Below are 14,890 nucleotides of genomic sequence, written 5' to 3' on the forward strand. Positions count from 1 at the left end.
ACAAAAGGGCCGGCCGTAAATCAGAGGACCCCCCCTCCCCCTCCCTCTCCGTGACCTCGACCCGCTGTCCCCGCTGAGAGGGAGCTCTCACTCCGGGGTGAGGGCTCTGGGAGCAGGCCTTGACCCTCGGGGACCTCCAGAGTCGGCTTGGCTCCACACACTCCTGTCTGTAAGGAAGCTTTACACCCCGGGGCAAAGGGGGAGAAGAAGAAGAAGAACAGCGATGTGTGTGGGAATCCGCGGCATATGGGTCATAATGTAGATGTCTTCTGTCTGCACAGGGTTCAATGTCGGGGCTAGTAACTATTATTATTGATTCATCTGGAGAGGAATGCCTGTTCCCACATTGACAGGCTCAAATGTCTTGTTTTAAACATTCAAATAGTGAAATAAATCAGCTAATGTTTGTCGCATCGTCGCTACGTTTAAATCGTTTGACGTCGCATCCAAACTTGTCACTTTGAGCCCTGAAAGTCGTAAAAACTGTTTGAAGACGCGAGAAGAGGAGGATCAAAAGAGAGACCCCACACACACGACGACGAAAACGAAATCACCGGAACAAATTTGCGTACACACTCTTATTCTTATTTATGGCAGGTCAAGGGACTCCTCTTCCGGCCTCACGGAGGAGTTCAGGGTGCGTCTGCTGCAGGTCACTTACTCCATGGCGGCTATTTTCTGCGCCAGGCTCGCAATCACGGCAAAGAGCCTCAGGTCCACGAGCCCATCTGTCACTCGGAAGTCCACCATCTCCAGGATCTGAGACCAGGACATAAAACAGGACATAAAAGCAGACAGTGATGCTCAGATACGTTTCCGCTTGAGCCATCAACACGGTCAACATTTTAATTTGTGCAATTTGAGGGTTTTGTGACCAAATTCCTGCAAAACGAATGCAATCCAATCAGCTGTATGGATTGCATATTACAGCAACGCTGGCGTTCACATTGAGCTGAAAGCTATTTTCTTGCAAAAACTGCGAATAGTACCTGGTACTTTACTTGGTACCACCTTGGTGAAAGTACTAGATAATAGAAGGCAGAGTTAAAACACTGCACACAGGATTTCCTGCACAAATTCGTCATTTATAAACAGCCAATGTATCGTCGTTAGCTAGCGCTATTAATCAAGATAAATCAATTGTAGGAGCAAAAAAAGTTGGCTACTTTTTGTGCGATTGGTTCTGTTGGAATCTGTGATTGGGTTGGTTTTATGTGTCAAATGCAGCGTGTGTGTGTGTGTGTCTATGAGAAGGGTTGTGTTTGTGCACAGATGCAGTGAAAAGCCGACCCTGTAGACGTAGATCTCTTCTTCGTCGGACAGCAGCTCCGGCGGGATGACGCCTTTAAGAGCCAGCAGAGCCTGAAGGCAGGAGATGTAGCCGTCGCCATCGGCGTCCGCCTGCACAGAGAGAACGCCGTCATCTCGATCGCTGGCTTCTTGAAGGATTTTCCAAGGCAGGAGTGAGCATCACAGACACATCTATAACATTTTGAGCTCACTCTTGACCTCACAAACAGTTTGACGAAAGAAAAATCACCATAAAGACGATAAAATGTAGTTGAAAGCACCAATATTTGGTCGTGGGATCCCTCAGGGATATTTCTCGGTAACCCTGCAGGTTGAGAACCGCCGATCTAGACAATTATTAGTCGATGAATCAATTAGTTGATTTACATAAAAAGGCAATCTGCAAGCATTCTGATAATCGCTTAATGATTTGAGTAATTATTCAAATATTTAGCCGTTTTTTTTTTATTTCATGTCATTCAATTAACGATTAATCAATTAAAAGAGAAAACATCTGTTAGTTGAAGCTCTGTTATCAACATTGTTGTTGTTAAAGGAAAAGAAAAATCACCTTTATCTATATGGAGAGTGCAGCGAATTACAGTGAGTGAAAGTGAATATCCCGAATATAAAAGGGTTTGAATGCCTTTTCACTTACTGCTTCAAAAGCTCTTTTGTACTCGGCCAGCTTCTCCTGACTGAAAATGCAATACTTTGCCAAGAAGTCGACTGCAAAGGGATGAGAAGGGGACAAAGACAGACCTTAAGAGCTTGTCGAGTGAATGCTAGCTGGACTTTCTTACCGCGTTTTATACCACGAGTGATTTCCAGCTTGAGGAACAGAATTAGGTTTCCTCTGTGTGTGCAGAGTGGATTAGAGCAATATTTCTCCCCTCTGGTCGCACCAGGGTCATGGAGGACGGACAATACAGGGCGAGTGGTTCACAGGGCGTCCAGTTGGCCGTGATCGAGGAGGAGGAGGAGGGTTGGGGAGGAAGAGTGGCACTTGGCTTTTTATAAAGACAGAAAGTGAGATGAATAGATGCTGGAAATTAAGACGGCAAGAGCTTGAAATGACCAAAAAGGGGACCAGTTATGTTTGAGTATGAGGATACAGATTCTGAATTAGAGCTCTGGAGCAAATTGTATGTGATATATAAAATAGTTGGAGTGGCCATCTTTCTCTCTAAAATCATTTTTTTCCAGCAAAAATGCCCAAAATTCTTAATTCACATATCCTCAAATGAGCTAATTTGCCGTTTTTCTTTGTTTTAGATGAAGAAAAACAGAACATATTTGGGCTTTGAGGAACATGGATGGACATCTCTCACTGTTTTCTGTTATTTTATAGAACAAACAACTAATTAAGAAAATAATTAACTGGAATTAATTCATCTTGACCAAAGTTCTCTTTTAAATATGAGACTTTGCCACAGAAATAAGTGTAAAAATCTCTCCAGAAGTACAAATGACTCTTAAATGATCCGAATCGTCCATTAAAAAAATATAAAAATGGCACTTTATTGAACTGAAAATGTAATGATGAATAGGGGGGGGGGGGGGGGGGGGGGGGACACAAACTGAGGCTAACCACACCCATGAATATTTCAGTAGGCAAATTTGGGAGGGAGAGTGTGACTTGGACCAAAAGGAGGGAGGAAAAGGGGGCTTTTAAGCTGCTGCCACTTCAATTTAGGAGATGAGAATGAGTCGACTGAATAATGAATCTATTCATTGGTTTGGAGAAGAAAGAGAAGCAACAGAGTTGATATCAGTCTGGACTTAAACCCCTGGACCTCTGGGGTTTCTCCGCAATAGCAGGAGGGCTGTTTGAATCCGCCATTTATCAGCTTAGGCCTAATCGAAACCAGGCCTTCTCCGGCCTCGCCCTTTCACATGCAAAATGTTACATTCGCGTCGAGTCAACTTGACTTGTTAAAGCTTGAGCGATCAAAGAAAGAAAGAGAAAACCTTCGCACATCTGTTTGCAAATGTGTGTGGGGAGAAAAGGTCCTGCAGGACGAGGAGGACGAGGAGGAGGAGGACTGGTCCGTTGAGCTCAATGAGACAGCAGCTCATGAAAGAGTGAATGATCCACCTTCTGTCCTCTGCAGCGCGTGAGCAGCGATGACCTGCGGCGGTTCAATATTATTATCATCATCTCTACTGGAACTCAGGTTGTAGATGCGTGACCATCTCATGAGTCCAGAGCATCCACTCGCATACGTCTAGCTTTAGAGATTATGAATGTTGCTAACACGTGGCTTATTAAGACGACAAAGCGATGAGTCCACATTCACAGCCTTGTGTGTTTACTCGCTTTACTTGCTCGTGTGACTGCGTTGTTGCTCCTTGACAGCTTAACGTTAGCTTTTGCTTTCACGCTTTAAATATCATCAAAGTAAAGTTTGGTTGTGAAGGTTATCTTGATCATAAACTCATGTTTGAGTTCACTTTCTGGGTTTTGGGACTCGTTCCTTAACCATTTAATTCCAAGAGAGCACATGTGCTGTACGTCTGTTTTGTTTGGAGAATGTAGCTTGAGATTTTAAGTCGTCAGAGACAAACCTTTTTGTCGTTGTATGCAATTGGCTCTGTGTGTTTTAAGGTTTTGTAATGTATCTTCACCACAGCGGTTAGACCTATTTTGTCCCAGGCAAAAATTATTCATCAGCGTCTGATGAATAAAATGTCTTTAAAAAGATGTAACAGCCTCAATTACAGTAAAAGAAAAAGTGAATCTAATCAGAAATCTGCAGTTTACTGGAAAGCGATCACCAAAAGAGGCAAAATGGTTGTTTTAAGAATGCGATATCTTATCGTCTATTAACCCGTTAAAAACTGTGGAACCAATTTTGTCTCCAGACCTCTATTTCTCCTGTGTTTAAGTCGTTGTAGGAACCCCAAATTAATTCCAATACTTGTGTTCATTGTATGTATTTGTTCAGCAAAAATGTATACCTGCAAAACAATTCACTTTTAAAAGATATTTTGATCGTAACTATGAACATCCAGCATGATATGAGCCAGATTCCACAAAAAATGCCTCCTGGAGAGGTCAATAAGACACCTTTTTGGAAAGATTAAGACCTAAAGAATCAGAATCTGCGACAAAAATCACAATAAAATAAAGCCTTGGACTGCTAGGAAGGAGTTTCAGTCCAAAAAACTATGTCGTTCGGTTGAAAAATGGAAAAATTACGTATTTTATGCCAAAAAGATTGATTGAATGGGGCATGCTGGGACTTAAAATGGTTAAAACTAACTAGGATAAACTTCACTATGACGCAAACTGTGAAGTTCAACCTTTACACACACAAACACACACACACACACACACACAGTGGTGCTGGAGGAGGTCGGGGGGTCCCTGTCTGAGGGGAGCACTCCGTCAGGGAATCAGCCGGACAAAAGGTGCAGTGGAGTGAGAGATTGAGGGAGGAAGCGAAGGCGGGTGGAGGAGCGGGACAAAGCCCAGGCAGTAAAGCCTCCTGCCTGATAGCCTTATCTGATTCCACTCCAGCGCTTGATGGCTTTTTTTTCCCCTTCCTTCTTTCCACCCTGCCTTTAAAGCGCACAGGTTGTGCCTTTGGTGTGAAGCCTAGCAGAAAATGTTAATCAAGAGAGGGACTGTGTGGAGAAAGGCGAGAGAAAGGGGAGAGTCACTCCGCCGAGGCTGTAATCTGTAATGAGACCGAGGCGATTCAGTTGCAATTGAGAGAAGAAGAATGGGAGCCATGATGATGATGAGCAGGGAGGTACGGTCTTTCACCGGCGTTTGTTTTTCTGTTTTGTTCCTTTCTCTTTCACTCTCGCAGTGGCGGCGCTCGCGCAACCGGTCCGCGGTCACAACTCATTTAACGCACACGTGGACGCCGCTTTCTACGTCCTGCAGCTGACGGATGAAAAACAACAGCTGACTGCTCGTCTGAGAACTATTGCTGCTCATCTGTGTATGATTTATATTTCCTTTTGTGACCCTTTAGGCTTTTTTGTGTGTTTTTGGTTCTGCCCGAAATGTGGCGTCAAAGGTCCCGTCAGACTTGAGTTGATTTGAGCTGCGAAACAATCAGATAAAATTGTCCCATTTCAGCTAGTACAAAAAAAAAGTATGATTATGAGATAGAAAGTTAAAATTATGAGCTAGAAAGTCATACTTATGAGATAGAAAATTGAAAATATAAGATAGAAAATCACAATTATGAAATAGAAAGTCGAAAATATGAGATACAAAGTCAAAATTATGAGATGGAAAGTCGAATATATGAGATAGAACGTCATAAGTAAGATAGAAAGTCATTATTATGATATAGAAAGTGGAAAATATGAGATAGAAAGTCATAATTATGCGATAGAAAGTCACAATTATGATATAGAAAGTGATAATTAAGCAATAGAAAGTGTAAATTGTTAGATAGTAACTGCGCTTCAGTGGTGTTGTTTTTCTTCTTCTTCCTGTTATCTGGTGAAGAAAATAAAAATAAAAAGGCCAGCCCTCTGATGGCCAAGAATGTAAGTTTTAAGGCACTTAACGACATTTAACATTGCGAAGTTTGGCTATTTTTCAAATTATTACTTGCAGAGAAATGTGTTTTTATTCCTCAAGGTATCAGAGCTTTGTTTTACTATCACAACTGTACTGGATGCAATCTGTATAGAAAAACCTCTCAAATCATCCCCACCTCTACTGACCGCCATTTGTCCAAACTGTGTCAGAGCCACACACACACACAGGTCTATTGTGTGTCTTTTAACGAGTTCCCTTGTTTGTTGCTCTTTCCCGCTTAATCCCAGACTTTTGTTTCTGCTCATCATCACACCGTATAAAGTGTCCCATAATTCCTTTAACAAAAGGTCACATTCAGCGGAGAGGAGGTGACCCCCTTTTCCTGTAATAGCAGGAGGATGTCAGAGCGCAACATGCCCCACATATACGGCCCGAAAATATGTGATTAAGAGCGCGAATTTAGAGCAAATAGCAAATTCTGGGGTTAAGTCTGTGATGCTGTGAATCTACGCAATGAGACAAAGGCATGAAATATGAAGTGTGGAGGTGGAAGAGAAGGAGGTGAGAGGTCTGGAGCGCCGACAGCAGACCTGTGAACCACACGGAGCATTTCTCAATAGCAGAAAATGAGCTATTGTTGGGAAAGATGGAAATCTAATCTGGAAAAAGAGTTAAACAGTAAACCAGCAGGAGGTGCAGTAGAAGAGAGAGCGGCGGTCGCTGTCAATCACTTCCTGACTTTATCAAGCGGCGCAGTTTATTTAGAGTCTGGCACTACGATACAGTCGACCTGAGACGATTAAAGGATTAAGACTGAAGGATAAGGAAACCGAGTCCCTGTTTCTAAGAAGTAAACCTGTATATTAACTTTACATTATGAATGAACACATCCATAATGAAGGTGGACATCATTATGAAGCAAAAAACCCTTTAAAAAAAAAATATATATATATATATATATATATATATATATATATATATATATATATATATATATATAGCAATTGATCTCAATCTTTAACCAGAATGCAGCTTCTAGTTATTTTTAATTAATTTATATGACATATTTGTTTTCACTTGACATTTAAGTGTCATTTACTGTCCATCGGTGCCGTAAAATTTAAAAAAAAAAGTATTTTGATTCCCTTTTGTAAAACATAAAAACTTCCTGGGAGGGAAATTATTTTTATCGGACACATTCAGCTTTTTTAAAAACCTTTTTATCCTTTTTTCTGGTGCCGGTAAATCTGAATAAATCACGCTTTGGTGCTCGTCGTTTGCGTGAAACAGACCAAACGACTTGAACGGTGGAGAATCGAACGATGTGTCGCACGTCCACGAGTGCAGCGAGTAAAAGAGGAATGTACGTATCGGTCAAAGCCGATAAAGACAATAAAGACCCACACAGTTCTACTGCTGTGCCGAGTGCCGCGCCCGCTCCATCAACATTCAGAGCGCCTCGCCGGTGTTTTATAAAACAAGTCTTTTCAGAGCAGAATTTGGCAACGTGTGCCGGTTGTCTCTTGAGTGGGTACTAGAAGAAGGGTGAACGTATTTGGCAGCATTCTCCCGCAGGCGCTGTTGTTGCTCCACGAATGCACAACTCCTCCCACTCACTTTCTCCCAAAAAAAACCACTGAGCAGTGTGTGTGTGTGTGTGTGTGTGTGTGTGTGTGTGTGTGTGTGTTGAAAGGGGCGGTTATAGGTCTGATGGATAACAAACAAAGACAAACGTAGCAGCCACACTTCTGCTTCTGGCTGCACGCCATCGGCCTCACCACAAACCACAACTTATTGCACACACACACACACACACACGTACGTACGTACGCACACACACACACACACACACACACACACACACACACGCCCACACGCCCCAATCAGCTCCTGCCGAAGATCCCCACTGATATGCCCGCAGAGTCTCCAAAATCATCTGTCGTATTGCAATACCAGATCTCCAGAGATTACCTCACAAAGCCAAATCATCTTCTCTTATTGCCCGGCCGCTCCTTGACATTGTGCCATTAGTAAGGCCATTGTGGAGGGCTCTCTCTGTTTGGGCGCCGTATAATAGACTCTTTGACAGATTGACTCTCTTTCTCCCTCTCTCTCTCCCCCCCTCTACCCCGTTGCCTTTCTCTCCGTCCTGTGAATGCAGCGGGCATATTCCACGCCGTCGCTCATCAATGGGTGAGCTGTTTGTTTGCCCAGTCATCCACGGCTGATGGTAAACACATAGAGGTATTCCAGACCAAAAGGCTGAGCAAACAGGGGTCACATGAAAGGCACTGTACCCGAACACGCAACCGAGACGACACACACACACACACACACACAAAACACCTCACACTAATGCCCTCCACCTCCCTCCACCTCTCTTTTCTTGTTCATTCGGTGTCTTTTTAGGCTCATTCACTGTTTGCAAACAACAATTAGGGCTTGATCGCCGCCCACAGGTGGAATAAAGTAATAAAGGATGCTGCTGGTGGGCGGGGTCAACACGCGCCTGGCTTCAAGGCCGCCAGGTGTTGCACATCAACATTGACGTTCGTCAGAGACCTCAGCCCACAGAGTCCCTCACACGACACACACACGCCGTCGCCGCTTAACAGGCGCTGTGGCAACACAAAGGAGACTGCCGCTTCTTGACATCGGTGCGTCACCTCGTTCTCCACGCGCTCACCACCGTCACACATCAGGAGGCAACGAGGCAGAACTGGCCTTCAGAGTCCAGGGTAAAATGTTTAATAAATTGGCAAATTTCATCTGAAACCCCAGATTGAAAATAAGGATTGCCCACATGGAGCAAGTAGAAAAAAATGAGGCATTCAGGGAGTCTGAAGTGTCAGACACACCTGTGATTCACACAGGGCACTCGTGGGAATATAAATGTATCAGCTGAGGCACAAGTAGGTATTTTAATTATGTTGGAAACATGAGTTAAGTTGGGTGGCGTTAAAGGATATAGGTGAGTGATTTGTTATAAAAAAAAAAGAATACAAAATTACAATTTAAAAAAATCCATTAGAGCTATGCCACTAGAGAAGTTTAAAGATTAAAAAAAATGTTTTCATTCCGTACCAACTTAATAGAATAATCTACATTGGGAGCAGGTTTGACACGAGTCATGTGACCAGCTGACTGTGAGCCTCCAGGTTGTCATCAGAGTTAGGTAGGAGTGTGTGTGTGTGCGTGTGTTGTCTATTTTGGGAATCCTTTGACAACTGGTCAGCGCTGGGCCGAAAAGCAACAATTACATAAAAGGCAGTTGGACCCTTTTAGAGCCTCATGAGGGGACACAGAAGTGTCTGGACAAGAGGTAGTCAACGCACACACACACTTTTGTGTGCAGACAAAAATCAGGTGTGTGCGTGTCTTTGTAAATACACACAACAACACAAAGGGAGTCATGCGTGTAAAGTGACAGATCGTATCAGGACATACCTATTAACACAGCGAGAACAATCAGCGAGTGTCTTTCATCAAAGAGCACCACAGGTATAACGCACACATTGTACTTCTATTGTCATGAGGAACTTCATTACATGTCCTTTAAACCGTAATCTAATTATTTACCTTGATAACAAAGTGTGTCACTGACTAATCCTTACATACTGCTAATTATCGTTTTTATTTAAACATTTTAAATCAACAGTGCTTCCAGCTAAATGCCAACAGCACGCTAACATGCACACAAAGACAAAGCTAACAAGTTGCTGTTTACAATATTCACTGCGCTAGTTTAGCTTGTTGGCATGCTAACATTAGCGGATTAGTACAAAATCAAAAAAAGCACAGCTGAGGTTGATGAGAGTTTCATTACATTGGCAAGTATTTGGTCAAAATCTTAAAATGTAGACGTGATGACGGTGCTAAATGAACAATCAAAGGATCAACAATGCTATCAGGATTCATCCTAGGGGGAACATGAATGTGTGAACTAAACTTTATGGTAGTCAAACCAACAAAAAAAAGCAATGGGATCACCAGAGTCTTTACGATTAATCCTCTAGGGAACATGAATATCTTTATAAAACTCCATGGAAATCCATCCAATGGTTGTTGAGGCACTACAGTCTGAAGTGATGATCCACCGCATCATCATACATTCAATCATCCGACGCTCAACCGAAGCCTGACATCGCTCTCAAAAGCCGTCATACATGTAAAAACCCCACCTGTTTTTTTTACATGAACACAAAGACACACACAAACCCAAGTCCACACTCCTGTAACGCAACAAAAGCTTTCCATTAGTGATAACCTTGCTGCAGAATAGTGAAGCCAGCTGCGGGGGGGTTCTTCATGCAGTCTGAACAAACCTGTCCAATCAGTCCCTTTCATGGGTGCCAGCACTCACGGGAGGACTCTGACCAGGCTGACCTCTGCAGAGGGCCGGCCCCTCAGCCTTGACCTTAGGTGTGGACGCCTATTGTCGGACCCTGGCAGCCCCGGCGCACTCACAAAGGCTTGAATGCTAGAAATTAGGCACTTGAAGGGAAACTGGAGAACTCCTGGCTAAACTACTGTTTGCCAAAAATAAATATAAAAAGGCATTTCTAAAGAAGAAAAAAAAATCAAGTGCCGTAATTGAGGGGAAAATGTTCAGCATTGAGAGGGGTGTTGGTAAATGCGTCGGGTGTTTGTGTTTTTCTACTGTGTGAACAGGAAGCAAAGAAGAGCGTTGGCAAGCGGAGATAGATGGCTCCTTCAAACATGGCCGAGTTTGAAAACCCTCGATGATAATTTCACACAAAGCCTCTTCAACGAGGACTCGTGTCTTCTTCATACGTCCATTAAAAATGATTCATTCTGACCAAAACCTCCTCCCCTGCTTCAGCACAGCCTCCAGCGGAGTCTTAATAAGCCAAAAGATAGTAATCAACCTGAGAAGCCTTCAAATTGAGGACATTTAATGTGCAGTTTCATTCAAATTTGACCTAAACAGCCCATGAGGCATCCAGTGTTTCCCCTTTAAATACCTAGACTGTTTCATAATGAACCAAAAATATCTTTATACCCAACGTGTGGGCTGGCTCGGCCCTTTCTTTCCATGCAACATCTCCTCCTCAGCGGTGAGCGTTGATGTTTTTATCACGCGAAAAACAGTCATCTAAGGGTTAAGAATAAGGGTCGCAACAAAGTAGCAACACAAATGAGCAACTAAAAATCGTGTGATTCTGTGTGATTCTGGCTCTTAAAAGCCGTTCCGAGGAAGAGTATTTCCTGGTCGGAAAAACTACATATGTGAAAGAAAAAACATTGTCCGGAAAATCAAGTCTGGAGTTTTATGAAAAAGCTAAGATTTGTAGATTTCAAGATGACCGTTTAGGTGGATAGGTTTGCTAAAGGTTAAGTCTGGTTTAGTGTATAGGAACATTTTCATGAGATAACTCACAGTCCTCGAAGTTGGAGCAACCTTTGTTGCTACTTGGCTGCCGCGGCGTGTCATCTTGCAGTTTGGAAAGCAAGTGCAGCGCCTTTGTTTTTCTCTCCTCCATCCTTCTGTCCTTTTCTTCAGTTCTGTCGTCAAGGCTGCCGGGCCTCCTCCCTTCAGCTGAGGACTCGACTCGGTCCCCCCATCCCAGATAATTGGCCTCCTCCTCCTCCTCTTCCTCCTCCTCCTCCTTCTCGGTGAGGCCCCCTTCCACTCCGCCGGAGCCTGGAGCCGAGAGATACAATTTAAAACATATGAAAAAAAATCTAATGAAGCCTTGCATCCCGCAGTATTTTCTTTGCTTATTTCTCAGCACACGGATTAACGGTTTAAATACAAAAAACTGTAATCACCACAGTCCTGGACATCTACGAGGAAGTAGCTACTTGGTAAAAAAACAACAACATTTCAGCTCCTTTAATAAACATCACATTGTTCTGCTAAATGCCACAGTCACATCTCCCTTCGATCCTTTCAGCTTCTCCCTAAAGAGCGGACGCTATCCCTGAAATGTAAACGGCCACCCATTTTGTCACCGACCAGCCAATTACGAGCCCCATTATCACTGAATATAAAGTCCACAGAATACACTTCTAGGTGTTGCGTGGAACAGACAAAGAGCACCCGCCGTTGCAGACTTGAGCTTAAGGAGGGCTCCGATTGTCTTTCGCAAGTTTTCCAGGAGAGTTTGGGGACTCTTTTCTTCCGGCTACTTTTGCAAACGTCGAGTGTCGCTCGCGCAGTTAGCGCACGAGCGACAATTAAAAAAACGGGAGACATTTGGAGATGGTTCCATTCATTAGGAGGAGAAAAGCTTGACCGGTGGAGTAGCTGACGGGCAAGCGGATTCATCGAGCCGTCGAAACGTGGCGGCGCATGGATTCATTTGTCCCGTCGCCGGCGAGCACGCGGAGAGGTCAGCGGCGCCAGATTGATGGAGGGAGCCGCATCTCGTTTGACGGGCCGTCTTACGCCGCGCTGCACACAATCACATGCTCGCCGCCAGCCTCGCCGTCCCGCTGAAGTCTCAATGTCACTTAAGCGGACGACTGCATGAGAAATGTATTCGAGCGACGAATTCATCATTTCTCAGGTTATTTTTCATAACGCAACATCAAGAAAATGTCTGAGACAGCTCCTGTGATCTAAAAACTTTTCCTTAAATGCCTCGTACATGTATTAATCTGTTTAAGTTCACAATTAATCGATCAATTGTTTAATCTGTAAAATACTTTGGTGTTAGTGGTGGAGGTTGTGTGGCATGGACTTACTAATACTGAATTAATTAAATATACTTTATCAATAAGAGCATTAAAACAATACAGTGTCAATATTATACAGTGCCATGTTAACGCTATTTAATGAAAAAATAATGCTAAAAACACACGTTTTCCACTACCAACAATAGTGCTACACTGTTGTCATCATTGCAGACTAATGGGCAGTGGCCTTGGAAGTCCAACATAGAGCAAATCAATAGATCAATAAATCACGATGAAGGTTGAACAGACTGGAACACAACAGGTAAAGATACCTGCAGAACACCTTTTGTACGTCACTTTGTAATTGTTTTTTTTCTCTGTGCAACTTGCAGCATTTGTGTATTTTGTTTGTGTTTTGAACACTCAGGGCCACCGTACTAAGGTTTTCCAGAGAAAAGCAACAAAGCTTCCTCAACGTGTCTCTTTATAAACACTCTTAATAAATATTCAAAGTCTAAACTGTTCCTGTGACTCTTTAAAGTAGCTACTAAACTAAAAATTATTCAGGATTTGCTTTCCTCCCATCCAAGCGCTCGTATCCTAACCTCCAACGCGGCCTAATCCATGAATGCACGCCAGTGATTACTGGTCAGTTCGAGCTGGAAACAAGAGCCCGTCTAAAAAACACACGGAGCAGGTTACCACACCAACCGCAGCATCTGAACACAGCAGATAGCTGGATTTGGCTGCGAGCGAGCGGCCGAGTCAAATCCCCTTAGTTCATCTGGAAAAAGGCCGGCAAAGACAATAAACACACACACACACACACGCCGCCCACCCTTTCGCCTGCCCTTTACCATCCAGCGCACCAGGCAGAGGCAAGAAGGTCGGTCTTGTATCTCTTTCTTCGCGTGTTTGAGAAAGGGATGAGCATCAGCGAGACAATCGGCGTGCCGAGGCCATTCACTGATGCCACCCAGAGCTTTCACTCTATCTGCAGAGAGAAAGGCAGAAGAAAAAAATCCTCGCCAATTTATTATTCATGGGGAGGGGATTTTCCTTTCAGGGCTCCTTTAACGAAGCCTTTCCCAACACGTCACCCCTCTCTCTATCAGCCCTGACAAGTGCCAATCAAAGAGCTTGAGTCCAGGTTTTTCGCTGGAGGATTTCGGAGACAATAGCCAATGAGTCCACAGTGGCGGTGGCTTAGAGACAATGGTGACATGGCTACACTGTCAGTGTGTGGTCCTCCGGGGGGGAAACGATCCTCGCTTAGTACACGACTAATCTCTGCTTGCGCCATCTCTGTCCTTCTGGAGGCTAATCTGTCCCGTAGCTTCCTCAGCTTTCTGTAACAATCCACCAGGGTCAGTTCAGATTAGTTGCTCTTTGTGCCCCCCCCCACCTCTTGCACATCGCGACATTCACTTGGACGCTAACATCTTTAGTAGCAGCTGAATGCTAAACTGTGGAGTGACCGGGGCACAATTACGAGGAGGAGGGATTATTCTACCTATGAATTTTCTGATGAGCCGAAACGGACAAAAGGTCTTGACGTGAGCCTCGCTGGGGAGCAGCGGCATCTTATCGCAGCATCACTTTATAATCTCAGAATCGGTCAACGGCTGTCGATCGATCAGAGACAGGAGTGCAAGTCGAACGGGCATCAGAGAAGCGGCTAAAAATATCGTAATATATAAATATATATATATTTAGGGCCACTGAAACCATCGCATAATGTCTTCTTCGTGGCTCTAGTATCGCTTTGCAAAGTTTGAAAAAAGTTATTTTAATTCAACGTTATTCAGGTGCTTTGTGGGAAATGTAAGATACAGTGGTTTTACAGAGACTAAAAGTCAGGATACCTTTGTTTCTGATCCTTCCATGAGTTACCTTTTAATCGTTTTGTACTTTTGTTTTGGAACAGAGTGAATAATGTTGGGGACACCTTCAAATAGCTCTTTCTTATTTATTTTTTATGACATATTTAGTATTTTACAAAAGCTCTAAACACAACAATGACATATTATCACATTATAAAGTTGCTACAGTGAACGTTTTAGCAAATAATTCACTTTTACACATCCAGCAGACACGGCGCAACGTTTGCATTGAGTCTGACTCATGTTTCTGTCCACTTGATTCACACTTTTAGTTCATTTTGTTTGGCCGTAAAGCAGCAAGTTTTGTTCCTTGTGTGTTCACTGGTCGCTAACGTTTGGCGCTGTATGCTAAAAAGGTAGCATACAGCGGTCTAAATGGAGCGTACCATTGATGATATACTATTTTTATCTGATTGGAAATGAAACATTTTGATTTATATATAGATATATATCATAGTTTGTTTTCAACCAAACTTCCCTCAATCTAAATGTTAATCAGCAGTTAGCCGTGTGAACTAATCAACTATTCCTGATTCAAATGGTGTCTCAAGCCCATTTTCCTCCACTG

General features: G+C 43.4%; 1 protein-coding gene across 10 annotated transcripts in view; it reads right to left on the minus strand.

Annotated features, from left to right (window-relative positions):
* Window positions 1–14,890, minus strand: part of LOC137791895 (uncharacterized) — a 58,957-nt gene that overhangs the window by 8,788 nt on the left and 35,279 nt on the right. For 8 of the 10 annotated variants that reach the window (XR_011078053.1, XR_011078054.1, XR_011078051.1 and 5 more), the window contains 4 exons: window positions 11,199–11,462; window positions 1,949–2,019; window positions 1,291–1,401; window positions 662–759 (listed from right to left, as the gene is read on the minus strand). Coding sequence is in view for 2 of the 10 variants with exons in the window: in XM_068587122.1 (XP_068443223.1) it covers window positions 662–759; window positions 1,291–1,401; window positions 1,949–2,019; window positions 11,199–11,462 (544 nt within the window). In the remaining 8 variants the exon portion in view is untranslated. Of the gene's footprint in view, window positions 1–576; window positions 760–1,290; window positions 1,402–1,948; window positions 2,020–11,198; window positions 11,463–14,890 lie in introns of those variants that run through there. The other 2 variants (XR_011078056.1, XR_011078058.1) reach the window with 2 other exon arrangements.

This window comes from Clinocottus analis, unplaced genomic scaffold (assembly GCF_023055335.1).
Source record: "Clinocottus analis isolate CAN_PGR_092001 unplaced genomic scaffold, fCliAna1.0.p SCAF_20, whole genome shotgun sequence".
Taxonomy (NCBI): Eukaryota; Metazoa; Chordata; class Actinopteri; order Perciformes; family Cottidae; genus Clinocottus; species Clinocottus analis.